This window comes from Marmota flaviventris, chromosome 10 (genome assembly GCF_047511675.1).
Source record: "Marmota flaviventris isolate mMarFla1 chromosome 10, mMarFla1.hap1, whole genome shotgun sequence".
In the NCBI taxonomy this organism is placed as follows: domain Eukaryota; kingdom Metazoa; phylum Chordata; class Mammalia; order Rodentia; family Sciuridae; genus Marmota; species Marmota flaviventris.
In genome coordinates this window covers 51,857,034-51,882,039 of record NC_092507.1, presented here as the reverse complement: position 1 = coordinate 51,882,039, position 25,006 = coordinate 51,857,034, and the positions used below count along the sequence as shown (strand labels likewise).

Here is a 25,006-nt window from a genome sequence, read left to right as displayed (position 1 = left end):
GGTGCAGCAAATAGCTTGCACGAGGAGAGACTGAAAAAAAAGATGAACCAATGCTTATAAATTAACCAAGCACTCTTCCTGAGCTGTGACATTAAGGATCCTGGCCAATGTGATCCTGTCCAGCACTATTCTTCTGTTGGCCGTCTACATAGAGCTTCAACCTTCAGTCCTTGGGCCAGTTTGAGCACTGTTGCTTCTTCCCACCAAAATGAAGAGAAGTCCCAAAAGACCTCTTTATTCTAACCCCTTCTGCATGTAGTGTCTTCTACTCATTCTTTTTCTTCTCTGAGAACTGTCCCCCATCTGAGAACTGTTCCCCAGATTCAGTTAGCTCTTGAACCAGGAAGATAGACAAATGAGGAGCCTGGAGGGCCAAAACAGTCATGTCATGAGAAAATTCACAGAATTGATCCTCACAGCCAGACGATGCATGAGGACACATGAGAGCTGTGCAGACTCCAACTCTGCATCATCTATACATCTCTAAGTATCGTGGTTCTGATGTGTAGGAAGATCAGAAAAGCACTCAGAATAGAATGAAGCAGAAAATAGGTTGGATGAATCTTCTCGAGCTGGTATTAATATTTGGACACGGGAATTAGGGGAGATATGCTGGGAACACAGGTCACTTGAGCCTACCTATTGGCACTGGTGTTCTGGATCAGGGTGCTCCACATCCACATCTCTGGCCAAGATGTACCTCCTTCAGCTGACGCTGTGACCCCAATTCAACTGAAAAGATAACTCCTAATTACTGGGGTAAGAGAATTTTTTTAAGGGGTCATTTTTAAACAGATTTAGAATAAAGCATAGAAATGATGAAGTATATCTCACAGCATAAAGATGATAAATCAAACTTAAAGTACGGGTTGAGTATTCCTTGTTTGAAATACTTGCGGCCAGAAGTGTTTTGGGTTTCAGATTTTTTTTTTTAATATCTGTATCTCTGTAATGATATATCTTGGGGGTGGGACCCAAGTGTAAACATGAAATTCATTTATGTCTCACATATACCTTGTACACATAGCCAGAAAGTAATTTTATACATTATTTTTAGTGCACCTGTGTTTTCACTGTGACGTGGCACACGAGGTCAGACATGGAATTTTCCATGTGTGGTGTCAAGTTGGTGCTTAAAAAGTTTCAGATCTTGGAACATTCTGGCCTTCAGATTTTTGGATCAGGGATGTTTAACCCTATTAATATTCTTGGAATAAGTTTAGAGGGAATCTAGGTATATTTGGTATTATAAGGACATTTAAGAAATTTAGGATATTAGCTTATCTATTTGCCTTGTGGTTGCAGTTTATAATAAACAGTTGAGTAATGTACTTAGACTTGCAATTTTAAGCTTAACAGGGTAAGAGGATTTTATGAAAATTACAAACACTAGTGGAACATTCAAGAAAATTTGGAATGTGCTGCAAGTTTAACCCATTAGATGCAGACAGTATACTGTAGTATTTAAGGAAATGGTCTTTAAAGCCAGATTCACAGAACCTGAATCTCAGTTCTACCAATTACTACCTGTATGACTTTGGACAAGTTATTTAACTTCTCTGTGCTTGCATTTCCTCATCTGTAAAATGGGATAATAACAGTTCCCCTATCTCACTTGTTCTTATAGTCATGATTGAATGAGCTAAGAGTCATCCCTTGACACCTGGGATCTGGTTCCAGGAACCCCTGAGGATACCACAATCTGCAGATGTTCAAGTCCCTTATATGAAATGGCATAGTATTTCATATAACCTATTATTATAAACAATCATCTCTAGATCATTTATAATATCTAACACATGTAAATGCTATGTAAATAGTTGTTACACTCTATTCTTTAGGGAATAACAAAAACTCTGTAAATATTCAGAACAGAGGCATTTTAAAAAATATTTTTGGTGCAAGGTTGGTTGAATCTGCCAAAGCAGAAACTGTACATATGGAGGGTTGACTGTATATAGAAAGTTCTAAAAGCAAGGCTGGTGTGGGCTTCCCTAGACAAGTATCTGCCATTCTCATTATTAGATCATATAAGAACAACTCGAATACTTTAAGTGTTACTGTTAGACAAAGAATTTAAGAGAAAATAAACACTTTAAGTATTCATAGCAGTTTAAATACATGAGTTTGTAAATAAAAGCTCTCTCTCTCTCTCTCTCTCTCACACACACACACACACACACACACACCTCCAAGTTACATCAACAAGTATACCAACAGAAGGAGACAAAAACGAAGTAGATGTGCTGAGGTCGACAGAGCAGCTGCCTGGGCTCCAGTGGCTCAGGATCTCCAGAGACCCACCATCCCCTCTGCCCTTGGCCTTCAGGAGGCCCAGCCTCACAGTGCAGTCCTCCTAGCAGCTCCCTGTAATCTGACTAGGCTGCAGTTACTTTCAGCCACCTCTGTCTCTCAGCAAGGTTGACCAGGACTCTGTAGTGCCCAGTCATGTTTGCCAGCCCTGGGTCAGCCTCGACCTGCTGCCCCAGATAAGCAAGAAGAAAACTCCCTCCACCTCTCCTCTGAGAAACTTTGGGTATAGGAAAGATAGGTGAATCCAAAATCATTAAAACAAGTAAAGAGAGCTCACCTAGGAGCTTCCAGGGGCACTGAGTGAGTACTCGGGGGGAGAGAAACGTGGACAGCATCTCCACCTGCACAGATGTCCTATATCAAGTCTCAAAACTGTCTCCCCAACCCAAAGCTGCACAGAGCTTGGGAACCCTCTTCCTAAGTAATGCCCAGGAGAAGAGTCCTGTTTTCATTAGAAATGACCAGTATTCAGCCACCTTGACCAATAAAAACAGTAATTCATATGGTTCTACGAATTTTTTTATATGAATTTTTTATTTCCTTTTTGAAGTATTCTTAAGGAAATTTTCATTGAAATGCCCTAAGAAGATTCATTTGAAGTAACAAAAGAATTTTCCACATTCTGGTTACTACCAGGGACTAAGTATTAAAATTCTTTGGTAAAAAAGAAGTCCAAGTTCAAAGCTTCCCAACAAAGAAAAGATAGAAATGCTTAAGGAGAAGGAATTGCTAAAAAACAAGGATTTTATCATTGCACACTGTATACATGTATTGAATTATCACACTGTACCCCATAAATATGACATCACTAATTCAAAAAATAATAGGGGAAAAAAGAGGTCTAACTGAAGAATGGCTTTAGTTTCAAATCATTCACAGTTATATGCTTCCCTCTTGTGGTGAAAAACGGAAAAACACAGAATTTCTGCAGCCCCACAAGGGGACGTGACAACTGGTGGCAGAGACTCCCTCCCAGAACAGTCGACTTGCACAACTCTAGGGGTCCCCCTTCACCAACACTGCGATGGGAATTGTGCCTCGTTATGTTTTATGGTAGGCAATGGCTGGTCCTCTATCAATCCATTTAAATGTGGCGGTATTCCTGGCTGGGCTTTAAAGAAGAGAGGAGAAATGGTGATGTTATCTATCTCATGATTAGAAAGTCTTTTCCAATTATATAGTCTGGCCTCACTGGGACATGCTGCTGTAAAGGAAGTGAATGAAGGTGGCCACAGAGAGGAACCATCCTTTCTATGGGGTGTTTGTGAGCCTGAGTTTCTATAAAGCAGAAACAGTGAAACTTCTCTTAACAAGTTCTGGATGTATATGATGAAAGGCAAGGAAAGTGCCTATCACAACGTCAGAACATACACTGGCCACTCCAAATGACCCAAAATAGGATGAGATATTGAGAAGGGCTGCATTCTTCTAACCCATCTCCTGCTTTCAAGAGCAGGTGAGCCCAGGCAGGACAGAATCGACACTACTGGCTGGCCTGTGGGATAAACACTGTTTAAACTTCTCCAATGGGCCAGGCTCCTGAGAAAGGGAAATGGGAAGGCAGGGACCTAAAGATGAGTCAAGCACAGCCCTGCTGTAATGAGAGGGTTCTGGATCACACAGAGGGTCTCAATCCTAGCACCTTTTAGCTGTGTATATCCTCACCAGCCCTAGCACTCTTATTCATAAAATAGGGACAATGGCAGTTCTTTAAGGCTGTGTGTTGGAGGAGATGGTCCAGTAGGTCCCATCGTGCTGGGCATTGTTTCCAGTGCTCTGCAGGCATTCACTCAGTTAAGTTTTACTCCATTTTGTAAGGCCAATGCTGTTATTCTCAGCCCCTATCTTAAGGATGAGGACACTTGTGGCCCCAGCAGTCCTGTCACACCACTCCTGAGCAGACCACTGGATGTGGCAGGCAGAGACCAAGGAGAAGTCTTCGTGGCACTCTAAACGTGGGGCAGAAAAGTGGTGTGTGGGAGTGAGAGATGGAGACCAAAGGAAATGCAAAAATAGGGTCACAGCAGACCCAGTATCACTGCCCTGTCAACAGTATCAGAGTAAGATCCATAAACAACACAGCCATGCTGCGTTTGTGTGTGTGTGTGTGTGTGTGTGTGTGTGTGTGTTGAGATTTTTCTTGCATCTGTAAACGTGTAACTTAAGTAAATGAACTGTACATATTTCAGTTATTCTACAATATGGATTCAGATCAACCAACCCAAGTAAAAAAGCTTACTCCAATGAAGATATCAGGTCACCTGCAAATGTGTAGCATTCACTGGTTAAAGAAAGACTTGCAGCAAACTATAAAAGCTTTAATGCAGTACTGTGACCCAGTCTCCCACACAATGTTTTTTAGCTTGCTAATTTTTGTCTCCAAGACTCTCCCCTTCCCCTTGAGGCCATGAGGTAATTCTTAGCCTAGCCTTGGGTTGGGCTTTTGTATAAAAAAGAAAAAAAAAAGCCTGGGGATAACATGTGCTTATGAGGGTGCAGAAGGGGAACTCCTATGCACTGTTGGTGGGAATATTGGAAGGAAGGAAGGAAGGGAGGGAGGGAGGGAGGTAGGAAGGAATCTATCTATCTATCTACCATATGATCCAGCAATCTCACTACTGGCTGAACATCCAAAGGGATGAAATGATGCCTTATTGGTATGTGTGTTACAGTCACTATTTGCAATAATTAAGATAAAGAATCAACTGAGGTTTCCATCAGTGGAAGAATGGATAAAGAAAATGTGGTGTATGTACACAGTGGAATATTATTCAGCCATAAAAGAATGAAATCCTATCATTTGTGGCAACACAGATGGAACTGAAGGACATTATGTTAAGTGAGATAAGCCACGCATAAACAGACCCACACACACACACACACACACACACACACACTCATACTCAGCTGAGGAAGCTAAAGAAGTTGAGCTTCTAGAAGCAGAGGGTAGCACAGTTGTCCCTAGAGGGTAGGAAGGGAAGGGAGGGGAGGAGAGGTAGGTGGACAAAGGTTCCAATACATACTTACATAAGAGGAGTAAGTGCTACTGCTCTACAGCATGTGATTATAATTTACAATTTATTCAACATTTTATAAAGAACTATAGAGGAGTTGGTAATTCCCAACACAAAGAAACGTTTATGAAGTTAAAAATGTTAATGTGATCTGATTTGACCATGGGTCAAATTATCACACTGTATCCCATAAATTCATACAATTATTATATGTCATCAACAATTAAAATTAATTGCAAAAAGAAAAGAGAAAAAAAGAAAGCCTCAGGGATCAGTCAAGGACCTGTGTAGAGGCCTATCCCTGGCTGCCTGCCTCTCCTCCTCCAGCATTGCTCACTGAGACAAGGCGACTTCAATGCCTAGGGCTGGGGTCTGACAATGGCCTCCTTGCTTTGTAAGCACTGTTTCTTCTATACACAGTGTTTTCCTTGTCCCTGTCTCGACTTTGTCCTGGCTCTCTTTTTATCAGCCTTCAGGATGTGGCTCAAATACATCTCACTTGGGAAACTTTTCTGGCCACCCCACACGCTCCCCTCCCTATGGTTTCCATCCCAAGGAAGCATTTCTCAGACTACATTGCAGTGGGCACTCAGAGACTGTCTTGGGTGTGTCCCAGATGCCTGGCACATGACTGAACAAACTCAGTAACTGTTTGAAGGATACAAAGAAAACAATCACTCAAATACTGTTCAGGAGAGGCTCCTGGAACACCCAGACCCAACGAACCATTTACCAGGATCACTACCCTAAAACCCTAAAGGGTATGATGGGCTCAGTGCTTAAGCTACTCAAGGTCAATTCTGCTTACTTTTGGCTGCCTGATGTGTTCTTTTTAGACGAGACAGCTGAGTATCAAGCAAATGATATGTTAATGAAAACCTAACAGGTTTCCAAGCCCCTGTGCATGAAATGTTCTCCATGAGAAAAACACTACTGTTCTGAAATTTATAGGTTAACAGGTGTGGAGCATCTTGAGCGGTCTTTGGCAAATCTGGAAAGAGAAGTGAAATTGAGAAGGCAGTAGCTGACTGGGAGATGCTTAGCAAGGAGTTTAAAGTGTCTATATTTCCCATCAAAACCCCCATGGTCCAGTGGGAAAACCTGCTCATCATTGTTGTATACAGCACGTACGCAGGCAACGTGTATGCCTTTTCTTATTATTTCCTAAACATACCTCTAGGACATATTATTTTAATTTCACAAATAAAGAGTTCAAGCAATTTGCCCAAGATTAAACAGTTAATAAGTAGCAAACCCAGGAATCAAACTCAGATCTGTCTGACCCCCAAAATTATACTGCAGTGAAATTCTAACATAAATGAAGTAATTTTGTTATCTCACTAAGATCCTCAAAATGGCCTGGTGTCTGTACTTTTTTGATTACTCTTTAGTTCATCTGAGACGTTAGCACATGGACTTTGAGAAATGCAAGATAAAACTGCAATGTCGAGGTTTGTTTTTGACATAACTAAATTAGTCCAGTGGGTTGACTTTGCTGACGCAATAGTAGAATTTCAAAAACAATCATAACAACTCATATTTAGGTTGCTCCTCAAGAGTTCCCCAAATCTTTCCATACATATTATTTCATTCGATTCTCACAAAACTCTCAGATTTGGCAGGAATTAGAATTAATTCTATTTTACAGGTGAGAATAGTGAGTTTTAGACAAGTTAAAGCAGAGTGCGTGATAATCCACAGCATATTGTAAAACAGGTTTGAACCAAAGTCTTCAATTCCAACTCATCATTCTAAACTTATTTGGTAAAATTCAGGGTGCTACCAAGTGGCCTGTCTTCCACTTGGCATTATGTCAGAGGCAGAAGCACCGTAGATGATGAAGTTCTGAAACCTTCTCTTCAATTGTTATTAGCGTCTGCTTAAACAGGCCACAGAGGTACTAGATGTATGCATTGATTAGTGGCTGCACTCTGCCCCCACCTTAACTTGCCCCCTCTTGCCTCTTCATTTTGTCTCCTTTGTGAAGACACCATTGGTCTTCCCTTACCCACCCTGGTGGTGTTGGGAGGTTCTCTTCTATGTTCCCATCTCGTGTTAGCTGTGATAGGTTCAATGGTAGCCTCTCTTCCCCACAAAGTTATATTCCACTCAGAGCCTATGTCTGTGACCTTGTATTTGTGGATGTAACTAAATTTAAATATTAAAGTGAAATCATTCTTTATTACCCAGGTGGCCCTAAATTCAACAACAAGGTACTTAAAAGAAACAGAAGAGAAGACATCTACACATGGAGAAGACCATGTGAAGTCAGAGACAGAGCCTGGAATTATACAGACAAAAACCAAGGAACACCTGGAGTCTCTAAAAGCTAAAAATGGCAAGAAAAGATGTGCCCCTAAAGCATGAACTGCTAACACCTCGACTTTTGACTTCCAGTCTCCACAATGTAAAAAAATAAACTTCTGTTGTTGAAGGCCCTTGTTGCGTCAGACACAGGGCATTAATATACTGGTCTTCACACCATGTTTGTGTAACTACCCATCATTGTGCCCATCTCCTCTGCTGGCACGAGCATCCTGAGACCAAGGACTTTGTCTTACTCCCACTCACTTCCCACAGTGTCTGGCACACACAGTGTTCGGTGCTTGCTGAATGAACAAATCCGTGTGTCCAGGAGATTTGCAGTCATGCCAGCATGTACTCCTTGCAGCTTCCCATTTATACAACACTGGCTGGGTCAGAAACCCATGCTGCAACATCCATCCCGAGCTTTCTACTGCTAGCTCATGACTCCAACCAGGGGACGGCCTCAAATCATTGGGCCTGTAATTGAGTTTTACAAATTGCCTGGCAGATCAAACCCAAGAGACAACATGCAGATGAAGTCAGAAAGGGATATCCAAGCAGTACAGGTGGCAGCAGACACAGAAGACCCTCACTTAATCCATCTCCTTGCCCCCCACCTCTACCCTCCAATGGCCTTGGATTTTGAAATAATCATAATAGTTGTTAGAATCACCAGAATCTTCTATTTACTAAACACTGTGTTGGGAATTATGATAAGTGCTTCACTAATTTTGTTTCATTCTTAAGTGAGTCTTTCAAGGCAGGTATTATTACTCTTTTCATATCAAATCTACATGTGGGGGAACTAGCAATGCTGAACTGTGTGGGTTTTCTTACATATTTGACCACAAAGAGCTTGGAGCCAACTGTGTGGCTCAACAGGAAGTTTAACTTTCCTGATGACTGTCAATCTTACTTCTGAGTCTATCTGAGTTTTCTATGTTTATCTCCCCTTAGTTTTCCTTTAAAATTTTCTTTAAAATTGTATTTCTTCTGGCTTTACAGAATGCATTCTTCAAAAGTCCCATGGAGGCCATGGAATGTATTTTAGAATTAAATCAAAAGGCCTTTCTCTGTCCCCTCCAAGTTATGTCATCCCAGCTCATTTTCTGGCCTCATTGCAACCACAAGACCCCTGTGAGTCAAGGTGGGCATGGGATTAATGCTTGGGTTTTGTTTCTGTAGCTTAGAGCTGACAGGTCTCTCTTCCTAGGTCAGGGTCCAGTGTTTGGCCATGATGTTTACTTTTGTATAAACAAATCTCCCCATTGTGCACAGCTCTAAAATGCCCAACCAAAGCATGTTTTGATGCTCACTAGAGTGGAAGAGAACTATCCCCAGCCACCACAGCAGACTGCAGGAGGAAAGCAGAACGGCACAGTCTCCCCTAGCAGAAGCCGTCTTCTAAGCTCCTCTCCAGGCAGTGTGCTTAAACGGCGTCACATAAGGGAACTCACCTGAAAAGTTATGCCAGAGCATATTCATCTCTATGAATACCCTCACTTTCAAAACCGCCCCCTTGGGAAGCAGCAAATTTATCCAAACAATGCTGACATCACAGTCACTCTTCTCAGGTGAACTGTCTTTCTTTCCTGTCTGGGGCACTTTCTTTGAAAGTCCTCAGTCATAACACATTTCATCCTTTGAGAATAGACTTGAACTTTGGGAAGAGACAAAAATTGGTTGGAGCCATATCTAATGAATAAAGTGGGTGATCAAATCTTGTTACATCGTTTTAGGTGAAAAATGAGGCATGACTATAAAATAATCTGACTTCTTTTCCTAGGTGACCCATAAACCGACTGGCTGAAAGAGGAATTTCAAAATGCTCTGGGCATTGGAAGCATCACCGCAGTAAGTGCACGGTTCCCAAAGTGGCCATTTTGTAGCATACAATACTAATTGGGATATATCAGTTCAAGTATGTTTGTGAAAAAAACAAAATGATTGCTTACACTCATAAAAACGAAGAAGCTATGCTCCTAAGAAATCTCTCCTTTTTTTTTTTTTTTTTTTTTTTTGACAGCCTGGTCTGCTTTGGACAGGGAGTCTGCTGAGAAAAACAGATTCCTGCAGAAAGCCTTTGTTGTCCACACTATACATGTACACACTCTCTCTCTCTCTCTCTCTCTCTCTCTCTCTCTCTCTCTCTCTCTCTCTCTCTCTCTCTCTCTCTCCCCCATCCCAGGGTCCCACGGGTATTCCCATAGTTGTTGAGTATTAGCTCACATACTACCCAGTGGTGACTGACTGTTCTTCATGTCTGACTCTTCCCGATTCAACTGGAGACCCCTTGAGAACAAGGACATCTTCGGCTCTGTATCTCCAGGATGGTGCACATGGAAGTCTAGACACTGATTGTAGTTTGGATCTTGAATGTCGCCAGGGGCGCTATTGGGAATGGAACCTTTGAGAGCGGGGGCCCTGTGGAGGCCTTTAGGTCACTGAAGTAATGCCCTTGAAGGGGTTTGTGGGACCCCAGTCCACTTCCTTTTCTCTGCTCCCTGGTTTGTGATGTACGTGGTTGTGCTCAGCCGTGCGCTCCCCCTGCCCTATGATGTGCTACTTTAGCACAGATCCAAATGCAGTGGGTCTGGGATCATGGTCTGAAGCCTCTAAAACCTTGAGCCAAAATAAACCTTATCCCTGAGATAGAAGTTATATCTCAGGTTCTGTGTTACAGCAATGAGAAGCTGCCTAAAACCAACACTAATTTCACTGCTCTTCACACCAACACTTTACCTTTGTTACTCACGTTCCTGGGGCTTTATGTGCTGTATGGTTTCCCTGGCTGGCAACCAAATCTGGCCATTTGGTTCATGTAAAATTCACCCACACAAATTTAGATACCTATAGTAAACCAATGATTGCTTAAGGCAAACGGGGCTAGGGGAGCAAGGAAGATTGGCTGCTGATATATGAGGCTTCTTTTGGGGTCACGGAAACAGTCTAAAATTAGATTGTGGGGATGGCTGCCACCTTTATGAACACACTAAAATGTACTGCTGGGCACCGTGGTACCTGCCGACCGTCCTGGCCACTTGGAAGGCTGAGGCAAGAGGATCGCTTGAGCCCAGGGGTTCAAGGCCAGCCTGGGCAACAGAGACTCAGCACTGCCTGCTGCAACCAACACTGAATTGTACACTTATTAAATGGGTGAATTGTATTGTACATGGATCATAACTCAATAAAGCATTTAATTTAAAAGGTCTCCCAAAAGGGAATGTTCATGCCTTTGTTTCTTTCCCAAGGTGATAGTTGGAATAATCGATAGACACTGTCTCTTCCAAAAATCTAGTCAGCTATATAAAATTAAGTTCTGCCTCCTCTCTGTAATTCTACCACTTGAAAATAACTGAGTAAATTCCACCAAATTTGGAAAAAAAATGCTTAGGGATGTGATGGCTGGTTTTTCTTCAAAATCAATTGTCCCTTCATTTACCTTGATGATCACCAGTGTTTAGTGTGTCATTTAATTACCAGCACAAAGTAGGTATCTCCCAGACTCCCTGGCTGCTAGAGGTGGCCTTAGTTAAGTTTTGATCAATGGGACATGAATGAAACTGGTATGTGTAACCTCTTCCTCTCTTCCCACTTCCTGATGGCTAGAAAGAAGCATGGTGGTGGTCAGCATCTTGGCTGGCTTGCCATAGATTAGGGCAACACTGTTAAGTAGACTGAAGAAAAAAAGAAACATGGATCTGTTTGCATGACAGAGCCACACACCAGCCCTGGACTGCCCACACACAGTCCCTAACCAAAAGGGTTCCATTACTATAAGCTTTTGTTTTAAGTACCATATTTTGGAACTCTGTTACAACAGCCAAGCCTACATTTCAGTTAACAAGAGAAGTTAGCCAGGTGTGGTGGAGCGTGCCTGTTATCCCAGCTACCTGGGTAACAGGATCACAAATCCAAGGCCTGGGCAACTTTGCAAGATCCTGTCTCAAAATACAAAAGAAAGAAAGGGTTGGGGATGTAGCTCAGTGACAGAGCACTTGCCTAACAGGTACAAGGCCCCAGGTGCTATATCCCCCACTCCCCCAAAAAAATCAGTACCAAAACAGAATCTCGGGCTCGGGATGTGGCTCAAGCGGTAATGCGCACGCCTGCATGCACAGGGTCCTGGGTTCGAACTTTAGTACTACATAAAAATAAAATAAAGATGTTGTGTCCACCGAAAACTAAAAAATAAATATTTAAAAAATTCTCTCTCTCTCTCTTTCTAAAAGAAAAAAAAAAGAATCTAAAATATGTGGCATCCGCATGTCTTTTATGCTGTAGCAAAACTGCTACCTCTGACAGTGTGGAGGGCAGACCACTGGGCAACCAAACCTGTAGCTCAAGGTGAATGGTTGGGAGGATTCAGAACATGTGTGTCATTGGCTGCTTCTTGCCACAAGTCAGAAGCTCAGGCCAAGCCTGGCCAATCAGCAGACAGAAGCAGAGGAGGTTATGACTCTGCTAAGGTAGGTTTTCTTTTACTGTGGTCTGCAAGCGATGTCGCCCTAGTCCAGTACTTGGTGACCCTGCAGAGTTGAGATGACAGCTGTTTGTGTTCCCAAACTTAAGCAACTCTAGTGAAGCAGCCTACTAGGCAGAAGAGGCTGTGTCAAGTCTGTGTCAGGATTCCCTGTCAGAAGTGGAACTAGCCCAACAGCAAATACAGGATGATGAATACCACCCTCTCCCCCACTGTCCCTTCCTGTTGTCCCAAGTGGCCATCAGCAATAATGAACCAAGGCAGAGGCCAATAAGTCAGTCAGTTTTCAGGCTTGGAAACTCTGTGTAGCTGAGAACCTTTACTGTGGTTCCCAGCACACGGGGCTCATCACACTAGGCCAGAAGCCTGATGAGTTTGTGAAGGAACTAACTGTACAGGAAGGGCCAGTCCTACCCCAGTCCCCCATTGCCATCAACAGGAAGCAGGTTGCAAACACCTTGCAACCCCCAAAAGGGCTTTTAGCGCCTCTTCTCCAATGTCCATTACTAGGTGAAGAGAGGACAGACATGTAGAGTTCCTTCCTGAGGCAGAACCAGGGCCCCCTGTGGACCCACCCATTACCAGGGCTGGAAGTCTGCACTGCCCTCCAGCACAATGTGACCTCAGTGGCCAGTTGCTACTGTATGACTATATATAACTACACAGAACTAGATCTGTGCCTGTGCGTGTTATGTAGAGATAGACAGTGGGGAGGATGGAGCTGATAATTTGCCTTTAAATTTATTGGACTTTGAACCACCAGGAGCCACATGTGGTCCAGATGGAGAGAAGTATGCACAGCACCTGGGGCTCACAGACACTGAACTAAGAGACCAGAAGGAATGTGGTATGCCTCCTCTCTGGAGGGGTGATGTGTCTGTGGGGGCCGGTGGGCAATGTGTGTGTGGCAAGAACAGTAGGCATACTGATCTGCATGGCCAAAGGGACACCTGACCAGGGCAGGGATTTAGAGTTTCCGCTCCCTTTTTTAAAGTAACAGAACCACCCATTTTTAGCTGGTCACATGACTTCCGATATTAAACTGTACCTTTTTCAGTCCTTCCTGTAGGTAAATGTGGCTTACCTGTTAGATCTAATCAATGAATTGTCAGCAGAAGTCAGATGATTAATTTCCAGATTTGAAGGGCAGAGGCACTTTGCCCCATTGCTATTATTTGAATAGGTGTCCCCCAAAGGCCCATGTGTTAAAGGCTTGGTCCCCCAGCCCACGGTGTTATTGGGAGGTTGTGGAACCTTTAAGAGTGGGGCCTGGTGGGAGCTGCTTTTGTGCTTGGCCGTGAGGTGGGTGGGCCTCCTCTACTACACACTCTCATCATGGCTACTTCTGGCCCAAGGCAATGGGGCCAACTGGTCATCAACTGAAACCTCCAAAGCAGTGAGTCAAAATAAATCTTTCTTCTGTTTATTAACCTCAGGTATTTGTTATGGTAATAGAAAGCTGACAAACATACCCATCTTTGTCCCATGCCCACTGGCTGAAACAGAGATATGGTACTAGGGAGCCATCAGCAACTAGGTGGGCAAGTGCAATCCCTTCAAGGAGGAGGCAGGCTCCCAACACCACAGAGTAATCACACTTGTCCCAGCCTGCTTACAACACACGATTCCACGAGAGAGGAGGACTTCTGGCTATTTGATAGTTGTTTTTGAGTCTCTATTACAACCGTTCGACCTATATAATTGTACAAAGTATTTGACTTAAAATATAGGCTACATGGTGTATGCTGAATTCACTTTGGGAGGCACCTCAAAGTGTCATCTTCCAGAGCTGATGAACAAGCTGAGCTACAAAGGGAGGACAAGCTTTGATAGAGAAATCTAGCTGAGATTTCAAATATAATCCAGGTAGAAAGTCACAAGGGCATCATGTTCCGAGTCATATTTGTTGAATTACAATTGAGATGTTTCCAATATGTACAACTGAGTAGTAGCAGGAATTTGCAATGTAGTTGCATCAGACAAGTATTGTTCTTGCACCAACTTAATCATGTGTAATTGACAGGGAGACAAAGAGGAAAAGAGTGAAATTTAAATAGCATGGGCAATTCTACCACCTTTCCACTCAAAAACTCCTTGCCTTGCTCAGTCCTAGATCGCACAGGACTCTCAAGGTCTGAGCAGCTCGCTGTGCTAAACGCCATTCTGAAATCTACAGATGCACACATTGTGTTGTACCTGTTCTTCTACATGATATTTGTGTAAGGGATTTTTAAGGGTGATCTTGATTATCCTAGAGTATCATCTTCACCTCCAACTCTAGAACCCAACCCACGGCAAACATGACTTCTCTGTACAAGCTGGCAGGTGGGCAGTGATTTATTACCGTTGATCCCAAAGAGGCCAGCTGGTCCTAGGATTGTAGTCCACTGGCTCAGTTCTCATTTTTTAATGGAAACTATCAAAGGAGGAAAAACGATTGTGCCTTGATGTGGATTTTGCCTCTTCTTTTACACTGTGATTTCTTAAGCTGGTTTTAATTCATTCCAATGTTGAGAAAAGTGGCTTCCACCCAAGGGGCAAGAACCCCACTCCACTCCAACTGCTTCTTCCCTGCTTAACCCTTCACCCAGCTTGGCTGCATTTCCGACCACTCCCAGTGGGACACCTGAAAGGTCTGCAATAGAGAGGAAATGAAGCAATGCGTGCAGGAGTATCTTGTAAAACATCAAACATAAAGTATATTTTTAGATGCACTTGACTTTTGTAAATTATGAAACAAAAATAGAAAATTGGGGGGTGTGACACCTCTCCGACATGTCAAGCTCTCTTGCCTCTGTTTCTTTCTGGAATATACTCCTCTTCTTCCCTTCAGGTCTGGGTTGAGTGGGCACTTCCCTGCTCCTTACCTACATAGGCTGCACCCCTTTTCTCTCTTAGCCTGCCTTACCCCAAACAGCACTGCTGGGCTCCAGCTGTTGTTGGTTTGTTGTCTGTGACCCACCAACGCTCAAACATGAACCTTTCAACCTTAAGTCCCAAGTGGTGAGGACTGGGCCTGGCTTTTCCACTCTATCCCAGGACAGTATAGTTGAACTATCCAATGTGGATCCCCACATTGATTGGTTTGGCCCCCAAATGGCTACCGCACCATGCTGACTGAGCCCACTGGACTCAAACCACATAGCAGTCAATTTAGTTGACTCCTGAGCAACAGACGTGCTTGTGAGCAGGCTGGAGTACAGCGCAGGGGCCAAATATTTGATCAGGACTTCTGTTACTTATCCCACAACTCTACCACTTGGTGACCTGACAGGAAAATACACCTTGTGCTGAATCAATCACACTCAGAGTGGCCAAAAACAAATTCATGCCATTAGCTGTCAAAATAGCTGTGTGGTATATATCTACAGGAAAACAGACCTCACCCTCCCTGCATGCCATTAACTGCAATTTTAAAAGAAGAAAGCAAACTTAGTTCTGGAAAGATTCCTGTAAGGTCATATCAACCCAACATGGTACAGATTGGTAGTAGTTCCCCAAATCATTCCATTTGGGGTCCTCTTGCAAACTCAAAGGGCTCACTGAACATTAAAAACTCTGAAAGTGGTAATTAACATTTCCCAGTCTAGTTTCCACAGATTTTAACTGGGATATTATAACAATCCCCAGAAATACTTGCTTTGAGATATACTTATTTATGGAAAAGATCAACTGGATGAAATATCAGAAGACCAAAGACCCAGTTCCAACTCCACTAACAGGCTGGACAAGTCAACCACATTTCATCTATTACATTTCATCTTTTCAGACTTTGAGATACTGATTGTGTTAATCCATTTTCTGCTGCTTTAATGCAACACCTGAAGCTGGGTACAGTATAAAGAAAATATATTTATTTTATTTAGCTCACAGTTTTGAAGGTTGAAGGTTCAAACAGCATGATGAAGGATCTGGAGAGGGCCCCCCTAGCAGCACCAATCATGGCAGATTGCATCATGGTGGCAATACACAAAGGGGGAAGATCACAAGACTGCAAGCCAGAGGATGAGAAGCAGCCAGACTTTGAACCCCCACTAAATCCCACCTCTTAAACATCCCACGACTTCTTAATATTATTGCACTAGGTACCATGAACCTCCAGGGAACACATCTAAGCCATACTCAAATCATAGCACCCATGAAGAGGAGAATGGAAGGAAAATGTTTCCAATATGAAAAAAAAAAAAAGGAAAACGGTGTTTCTGACCCATGGTTAAAATTTTGTTTGGTGTGATTTAACTGGCAGTCCCTGTAGGGTTGCTTCAGGGCTGTCTTTATGACTCAGGACTCTGGGGTGACTGGGAGAAGCAATGGGAAGACAGACTTTAATTGTTGAAATTAAAGCAAACCAAAGCAAGCAAATACCACCTCAAAAAAACAAAAACAAAAACAAAATAACCCAGCTTATATCTGTTTGTATAGCCCAAGAAAGGGCACATTCTTCTTACCATTCTAAACCATCCCATAGAGCTACCCCTTTATAATTTTCCCCCAGATGATACCAGATGAGAAGTCTCTCCAGATCCTCCCAAATGAAGCCCGTACTGAACTCCTAATAACTGACTTTACTCACTTCGCAGCCATTTTTAAAAGGTGGATCCCAACTGTGAGCACAGCTTCAAAGTCAACAGAATTACTGGGTATATCTACGGGGACTTCATAGGACCTTAAGGGAGAATAGATGGACTAGTTCAAACTTTTCTGCTTTGCTTTCTTAGAAGGTAGTGCTGGGGATGGAGTTCAGAGGTAAACAGCTTGACTGGCATGTACAAGGCCCTGGGTTCGATTCCCAGTAGTAGGGTAAAGAATAACACCGTGTAGCTAACACAAATCATTCTCCTAAACATTCTTCTGAAATTTCAAGGGGCCCACATTATGCCACTGTGACAAAAGAAAAAAAAATTATTTTGAGTTGAACACACCTAAGAATGGCTTCTTACTAAACTCTCATCTATTTTATAAATAGGGCATCCCCAAAGAACTCAATTGTCATAAATCCCCTTTCCTGGAGATTCACAATCAGGGAAGATTAACTCTTAGTACTTAAGACAGTACACTGTCACAAAACTATCTTATCTCCCACCTATTCTCTTAAGGCCCCATTTGATTTTCCTCAAAGTCACGCTATACACCAAGTGCCCTCTGCCTTCTCCCTTCCTCTAAATAAGATGGTATATAAGCCACAAAATGTAACTGCCTCCAGTCACATATTTCTGTGAAACTCCACCGATATATTTTTGTTACTAATCCATTTCTTATAAGTTTAACTTATAGTCCCCCAAATATTTAACCTAAAAAGGTAGATGAAAAGTTTTTCCTACCCTTTGAGTCCAAGACAGAAGAATTTATTATTAAATATTTGATCAAAGATGGTTATGTCTACTATCCTAAGATATAAGTATTAATACAATAATACTTATACTATATGTAAGACTTCATATAATGAAAAATTATATTAGGACCCTTCATATAATGAAAAAATTATACTATATTTATCTTCTTGGAGCATAGCTTTACAACATTAAATGAGTAAATGTGCTTATCCTCTATTAACTCTCCCTCTGCCTGGATGTCTTTCACAGATATGTGCCTGGCTCCTGGCTTCACTTCACTCAGGTCTCTGGTCTCATGAGATTCACCAGAGAGGCTTTTCCTATGACCACACTGAAGAGAACACTGCACCCCAAAATGTTCTTTCCTTTTACCAGGCTTTATTTTTCTTCAGGTCATTTCTCTTTATCTGACACATATATTTATCTTCTGTCTCCCTCAACTACAGCCTCACAGTTCCATGAAAGAAGATACTCTTCAGTTCACCGATTGTGTCCTACCTAGTATAGCATGTAGTAGGTACTCAATAAATATTTTCCAAATGAATCTCTCTTCCAAAGATGATACCTCTCTCTCTCTCTATCTCTCTCTCTCCCCCTTATTTAATTTTGTTTACCAAAAAAAAAAAAAAAGCTTTAGTTTGAAAAGAGAGAATGGTTTTCTTTTTAGTCTTTGATGCTCTATGGGTATTAGATTTGATTAAGACAGGGGAAAAATTTAGCAAAAGAATTAATTAGTACAACCAAGGGCTGGGGTTGTGGCTCAGTGGTAGGATGCTTGCCTCGAAGATGTGAGGCACTGGGTTCGATCCTCAGCACCACATATAAATAAATATAAATAAAGGTCTTATGTCCAATTACAACTAAAAAATTTTTTTAAGAATGAAAATTTTATTTAAAAAATTAGTACAATCAAGAAAGAAAAGCTCCCAATTTGATTTAAAGACTTTATGTAACAAAGACTGTGACTAAGTGCCTGTCTCTGAACACTAGCCCTGCTCTTTCCCTCTTCCTTACTTCTTGCTGTTCCCCTCTTCTCGAAAGATGGCCTGCCTCTTCTCTTTGCACACTACCATTCCTTAAGGCAGCTCAAGTTCCACCTCTTCTTTCCCCAGTCCAGAATGTTCTCTCCCTTCTCTGACCTTTGCACTTTGGAATTCTGCACTTTCTGTGCAAATGTATTCCCTGTGTCTCATCTCCCTGCAAGGACTGTAGACTCCTAGATGAAACAGCCAAATATCTTATTCATCCTGGTGTTTATGCTGATTCAAAATCAGAAAGGAGAACAATCATTTAAAAAATTATCATAATTAAAAAATAAACTTTTTAAAACATGGGAGTTACAGCATATTAAAAAGACCCAAAGATGCTTCTCTTTCAGGTCATCCCTATCCAAGAATATGATATCAGATTTTAAAAGGAGTAATGTCTCCTCTACCTAGCACCAATTACCTAAGAGTCCCCGAGATTTCCCTCTTCTGCTCAGTATTTTTTCCTGTCCTTCTCAGGAAATGTTGTGACTGTACCCAGACACAGGATCCTTCACCAGTGCTTGCAACTGGGCCTGTGAAAGTTCAGAAGAGGGATTCATCTCAAATGGGAGACAGGGGATTTTCTAGCCCTCCCCCTTCCAGTTCTTCCACTGTAAGGTGAACTTCTCAAAACTCCACTAGTTTGGTCTGAGAACATGAGACCCTGAATTGCTGTTATCAAGTACTTGAGGTCCATTTTAGTGCAGGTGGCACCTGATGCAAAAAGGGGATCTTTTGCTTAGTGCTGGGTTCTTAACCCAGGATGCTTAGATAACACCTGCCCCACTTGCCAGAATGGGTAGAATTCAATGGGGTCCTGGAATGTGAATGGCAAAACAAAATGTTTTTGTTTTCACTAACCTCTAACTAAAATTTAGCATTTCCTTCCATTATAATGCAGGAAGCAAACTTTATTATTATTATTATTATTATTATTATTATTATTATTATTATTATTATTTCTCTACTACTACTAGTATTGCTCCCTGGGACTTTATCATCAGTAGAAATCACACATATTTTCATACCACATTATAAATGATCTCAATGTATTAAAACTGCACATATTTCTAAATACCATGTACAATCATCACTGCTCTGAAATAAGGTAGTATTAGACCCTCTGTAGATTTTTGTATTTAATATAGCAAAAAAGAAGCACATACTTTTCTTGTTATATATCACAAATTTGGGGGTCTTTATTCAGATTTATTTTTCCCCTTTTTTATTGGCACATTATAATTGTAAATAACAGTGTATTTTATTATAATATAGTCATACATGAACACAATAAAATAGTATAATTTGAACAATTACAAATTTGGTTTTCAAAAATATTTTAATACTTCTATTTCAGTATAATTTTTGTTTCCTTTAGGATCCTTTGTTTTTTGTTTTATACACTTAAATTTTCTGAAGAAGTCACAAAGGGGTAGCAAAGGAGTCCAGGGCAAAGAGACCCTGTGAAATGATGACAACCCCACTTACTTTCAAAGTATCTATTTTACTTTGCTTAGAATGGTGATAAATTATCCTTTGAAATATCCACATGTTCATCTACTTGTAAATTTGAACTCTCCCAGTTCCTCATTTGGGTCACTAGCAGATGACCAGGCCCAGAGTGGTTCTTAGATATCAGGAATAGTTTCAACCAAAGAGTCTACACTGAGCATCTCTTGCACTTTCGGTGACATGGCCCCATAAATTCCTTCCTCACTTGAACTAATCCAATTAAGTTTCTGTCACTTGTACCCTGCTGGTTCTACATGGAATTCCTCCACATTAGTTAGGGCTAATAAAAAGTTGCAGGCAAGTGGCAAGCAATGCCGCTATGTATGGGGGGAAGGTGGGTAATATTTGCATCAGGTTGGATTAACTTATCCTTCTAAATAGCAACAGAACACTGATCATACAAATGTCATTCCAACAGTTCGTGTTGAAAAGGGGCTGCCAGGTACTTTTATATTTCATCTAATCCTCATAACAGCCTCTCTCTATATATATATATCATACCACCTTTTACAGATGAAGAAGGATCAGAAATTAAATAACCTGTCCAACAGAACAGTCCCATACTCCTGTTCTGCCTGTTCATTCTGCCCAAAGTTCTTCCCCTCTGGCACATTCACCTCCTGCCCGGAGTATCCAATTCCAGCGCATCCTTTAAGACTCAATTAACTGTCTCCTTTCTAGACGTCTTCCTCACTTCATCTTCCCCTCCCACCAATAGCTGTCTCTGCTCTTACCTCTTCAATATCTGGCACTTACCTCCATCACAGCAGCTAACACACTATGATGCTGTGTGTGTTCTTATCCATCTGCCCTTCTAGACTATGTCTTTCTGAGGACAAGGACTTTTTTTATGTCAAGTACAATGTCTGATACAAAGTAAGCACATAATAAATGTTTGATAAGAATAAGTTTATTGGTCACCAACTATATGCTGTCTTAAAGTTAAATGCTGGAATACATAGGACACTCACAATCAAGGGCAAATGAATATGAATTCATAAGATGTTCTATTGTCCAAGTTATTGTAGACATAGTAGGCTTTCTGTACACCAGCCTTCCAAATTCAGATTCAACCAAATACAGACTGCAAATATTTAGGAAAAAAAAATAGAATACAAATAAAAATAGAGTAAAAACTATTTACATAGCATTTACATTATATATTTTAATTAATCTAGAGATGATTTATGTAAGAGGATGTGTGTGGGTTGGGGGGTGTGACTCAGTGGTACTCATCTAACATGTATGACACCCTGGGTTCTATCCCTAGCACCACACACACACACACACACACAAAAAAAAAAATTTGTATAGGTTATATGTAAATAGTACCCCCCAACAACTCTTTAGAGACAGGGTCTTGCTAAATTGCCCAGGCTGACTTAGAAGTCGTGATCCTTCTGCCTCAGCCTTCCAAATGGCTGGATTAATTTGTGTATCCAGTACTATCCCACTTTATACAAGGGACTTAAGCATTTACAGAATTTGGTACCCACACGGAGATCTGAAACCAATCCCCCAAGGATACCAACTTATAGATAAAACACAGACCCTTTCTTAAGGAAGTTTATTCCCCAGTGGGGGTCCATGACATATAAACAGATTGTTCACTGGAATCTGATTCATCTGTGCTAGAGATATGGGAAAAAAGTAGTTAGGCCCAGGAGAGCCATAGCAAAAGAAAACAAGGAGAAAAAAAAGTAGCAAATTAAATCCCTGACATGTAGAGATAATGAGTAAAATCAAAGAGCAGCAAGCTGAGGCCGAAAACCTAGTGACTAGCCAGGGGAAAAATAGGGAAAGCAGTCCCTGAAGGAACTTACAAAATATTCAGGTAGAAGTAGGAGAGAGGACAAGGCAAGGGAGTAAGATCACTAAGAATGCAAAGTCAGCTGGGCCAAAGGCAAGAGAAAGGTCAGGATGAGGCCTATTGGGTTTAGCAACCAGAGAGACACTGGTTCTGGCATGAGCACTTTTAGTGAAGAGGTAGAGGAGGCTGAAGCCAGGCTGCAGAGAGATGGTTAATGAATGGGAGTCAAGAATCAGAGATGGTGAATACAGAGAACTTTTTCAAAGGTTGATTAAAAGAGAGAAGAGTAACAGGGTAGTAGGTAAAGGGTGATAAAGTTTTAAAAACATTTTTGTAGTCTTAACTAATTCATTCCTTTCCACCCCACACTATTTCCAAGTGGACCAATTTCCATTTGAACCCTAAAACTCCCATTATGCTCTAAGTTCCTTAAGGACTTGTGCCTGAATCATCTTTTCATTCTATTGGTTTCTCTGTACTAAGGCTCAATATCTCCTGAATGAATGAAGTGCAAATTTGGTACAGGTGGTGCACAGGGAGATGAAGGGATCCACTGGTATATACCTATTGTTTATTCTTCAATCTGTAATGGTCTGAAAACTCAAAAGCATAGAGAAAACAAATCCAAACTTCCCACATGAATGCTTATAAATGTTTAACCCAGGGAGGAAGGTGTAGTTAGGGCCCATTTGAGGCTCTGAAGACTAGAAAATAGAACTTCAGATTCAACAATGCCTTCATTCCCAGAAACTGCTTAAGTTCTTGGGATTTGCAGTTTGTATTGGATTCTCATGGCTGTCATTATAATTTTTGTAAATCATTCTTGTAATTCTTGTAAGTTACAATATTTTTGGTCCTGGGAACTAAATCCACATATTAGGCAAGTGTTCTGCCAATAAGTTATACGCCCCAGCTCAGTTCTCCTCAAATATTTAACCTGCCTAAACTTCTAAGTTCTCACAGTGACTTGAAGGTACCATAAAATAACATCTACCTTACAGGGCTACAGGATGGTATAAATGAGGCACTGCAAGTGAAGTGTTAACCCTGGTATTTGGCAAAAATGCTCACAATATGTTAATGATAGAATATCACTAAAATGACTAAAATATTACTAAAGGTAATGGGTTCCAGAAGAGTTGGGTATACAGCAAATCTTTTTATAAATAGAGAAGGAAAATTTGCTCCTTACAAGAACTTCTTGAAGTGTTTTATAAAACTGAGTGGATAACCAACCCCAATTCATCTGTTTTACAAATCCACATTTTCATTCATCAGATTTATCGAAAAATCACTTTTAAAGTTTTACCTCTCCAAGTGGACCTGCCCAATTAAGTCAGTTAACGTTCCTTAGCTGAGGGGCAGAACCAAGGTGTTGCGTTAATTTCCTGGCCTGCCAGGACTGCTTGCATAAGAGCGCCCTAGGGCATGTTGTTTCTGTTTTAATCAATATTCAGCTCCAGGCCCCTCGGTGGAACACGTCCAGAGCACTGCCCGGCAGAGACCAGCCTTTTCAAAATCCTGCGCTCCAGCAGGCAGGCACAACGCAAACTAGGGGATGGGGAGGAAGGGCTTGGCACCTGCCTGCTGAGACCCGCTGGCCGGACGCCCCAGGGGGATGGGTGCTTTTGCCACCCCAGTCCCAAAGCGCCAGGCTCTGAGCCAGCCGGAGGCGCCAGTCCCGGCCGAGAATAGCAGGCAACCGTGCCGAGGCGAGGAGGGTTCAGAGCAAGACGAAGGCTGTCTAACCTTTCCTCGCTAAGGCCAAGGCGCTCCGTGCTGTAACAGTATCTCCCGAGGCAGCAAAGGTTAATGTAAATGTCAGAGGCCTCGGGAGCCGCAGGAAATTGACTACCTTCAGGGAAGCAGGAGGAGGGAGGGGCTGCCGGGATGGTCGGGCCTCCCAAGGTCAAGGCCAGCTCTCCGCTCCCCCATCTCCCCACCCCAAGGAGTCGGACAGGCAGCTCCGCGTGGCCCCGTGGCCACTTCCTCACGTCCCGCCCGGCGACCTCCGTGGGGCCTCGAGGCGAGAAGAGCCCGCGCAGAGGCCGCGAGGGTGGAGACTTGGGCGCTCGCGCACGGAAGTGGCCCGGCCGGGAGCTGGGCCGGCCGGGGCCCCGCGTCGCGCACGCACCCCGGGCGCACGTCCCGAGGAGCAGCAGCGCCCCTTACCCCGTTGGCGGCGGCGATGCGGACGATGAGCTGGATGGCGTCCTTCATGTAGAACCTGCCGTCCCCGCCCACCACCAGGGTGGCCTCCTGCCTCTGCCCCGGTTCCACCGTGGAGATGATACTCTGGATGAAATTCTCGGCGTAGTTGGCATTGCTCTGGAACACCTTCACCCGCTTCCGCAGCCCGCTCGTGCCCGGCTTTTGGTCCGGGTACGCCTGGGTCTTAACAGTTACGATTTTCACCATGGTGGCGACTCGCTGCCTGGCTCTGGCGCGGACACTGCTAACCGAGGGGCGGCCGCGGATGGGGCTGCAGCTGCTCTGGGCTGAGGTCGCGAGCCGGTGGGGGCCACGCCGGCACTCTGGGTTACGCTGGGCCCTCCTCCTTAAAGGGACAGGAGGTGGGACTCTGCCTCCACCGCCAGCCCACCTCCCCGCAGGTTTCGCAGGGAGGGGGAACTGGGAGCGCGCAGCGTCCGGCTCAGGCGGAGTGGGCGGAGCCGCTCTGATTCACCCTCCCCTTGTTGAGCCAACCCACTATAAAAAGAAATCTGCCACTCCCCCAAATAGAGGCGGAGCTTGTATTAGGGGCCCCTGTCTTAGGGCAAGGACGTCAGGCGAGGTGGGTTAAATGTAAGATTATATTATATAATTATAATGGTTTCCTTTGCCTTGGCTAGAGTATCATGTGTAAATAACTTTCTGGAAAACTGTTCTGAAGGACAGAAAAGCCAACCTCAGCTGGGTTCATGATTCCTTATTCTTTTTATCCTTTCCCCCAAATGTAAGGGCATTTGAGTTCAAAAAGGAATCGAACTCAGATCTTATTCGACTTACTACTTTCCATATGTTTAAGAGAGACCACACTCTATTTCTGTTGGTGGGTATTACAAATAACTGTTTTTTTGGATGTAATATTTCTAAACCTTACCAAAGTACAAGTTTTACTTTCCCGTTTTTTCTTTATAAAAATGAAATTCAAAAAATGTGTGTCTGGGCCACACAACCAAGTACATGCAAACCAACTAAGGTGG

At 42.6% G+C, this 25,006-nt stretch overlaps 1 protein-coding gene across 1 annotated transcript in view; it reads right to left on the bottom strand.

The window, feature by feature from the left end:
* The window catches only part of Pgm1 (phosphoglucomutase 1), a 60,729-nt gene extending 36,263 nt beyond the window's left edge, over positions 1-24,466 (bottom strand). Inside the window, exon 1 of the mRNA XM_027949499.2 lies at positions 23,973-24,466. Within this exon, the coding sequence (XP_027805300.1) occupies positions 23,973-24,218 (246 nt within the window). The 5' untranslated portion in view covers positions 24,219-24,466. The remainder of the gene's footprint in view (positions 1-23,972) is intronic.
* Between the last annotated feature and the right edge of the window lie 540 nt (positions 24,467-25,006).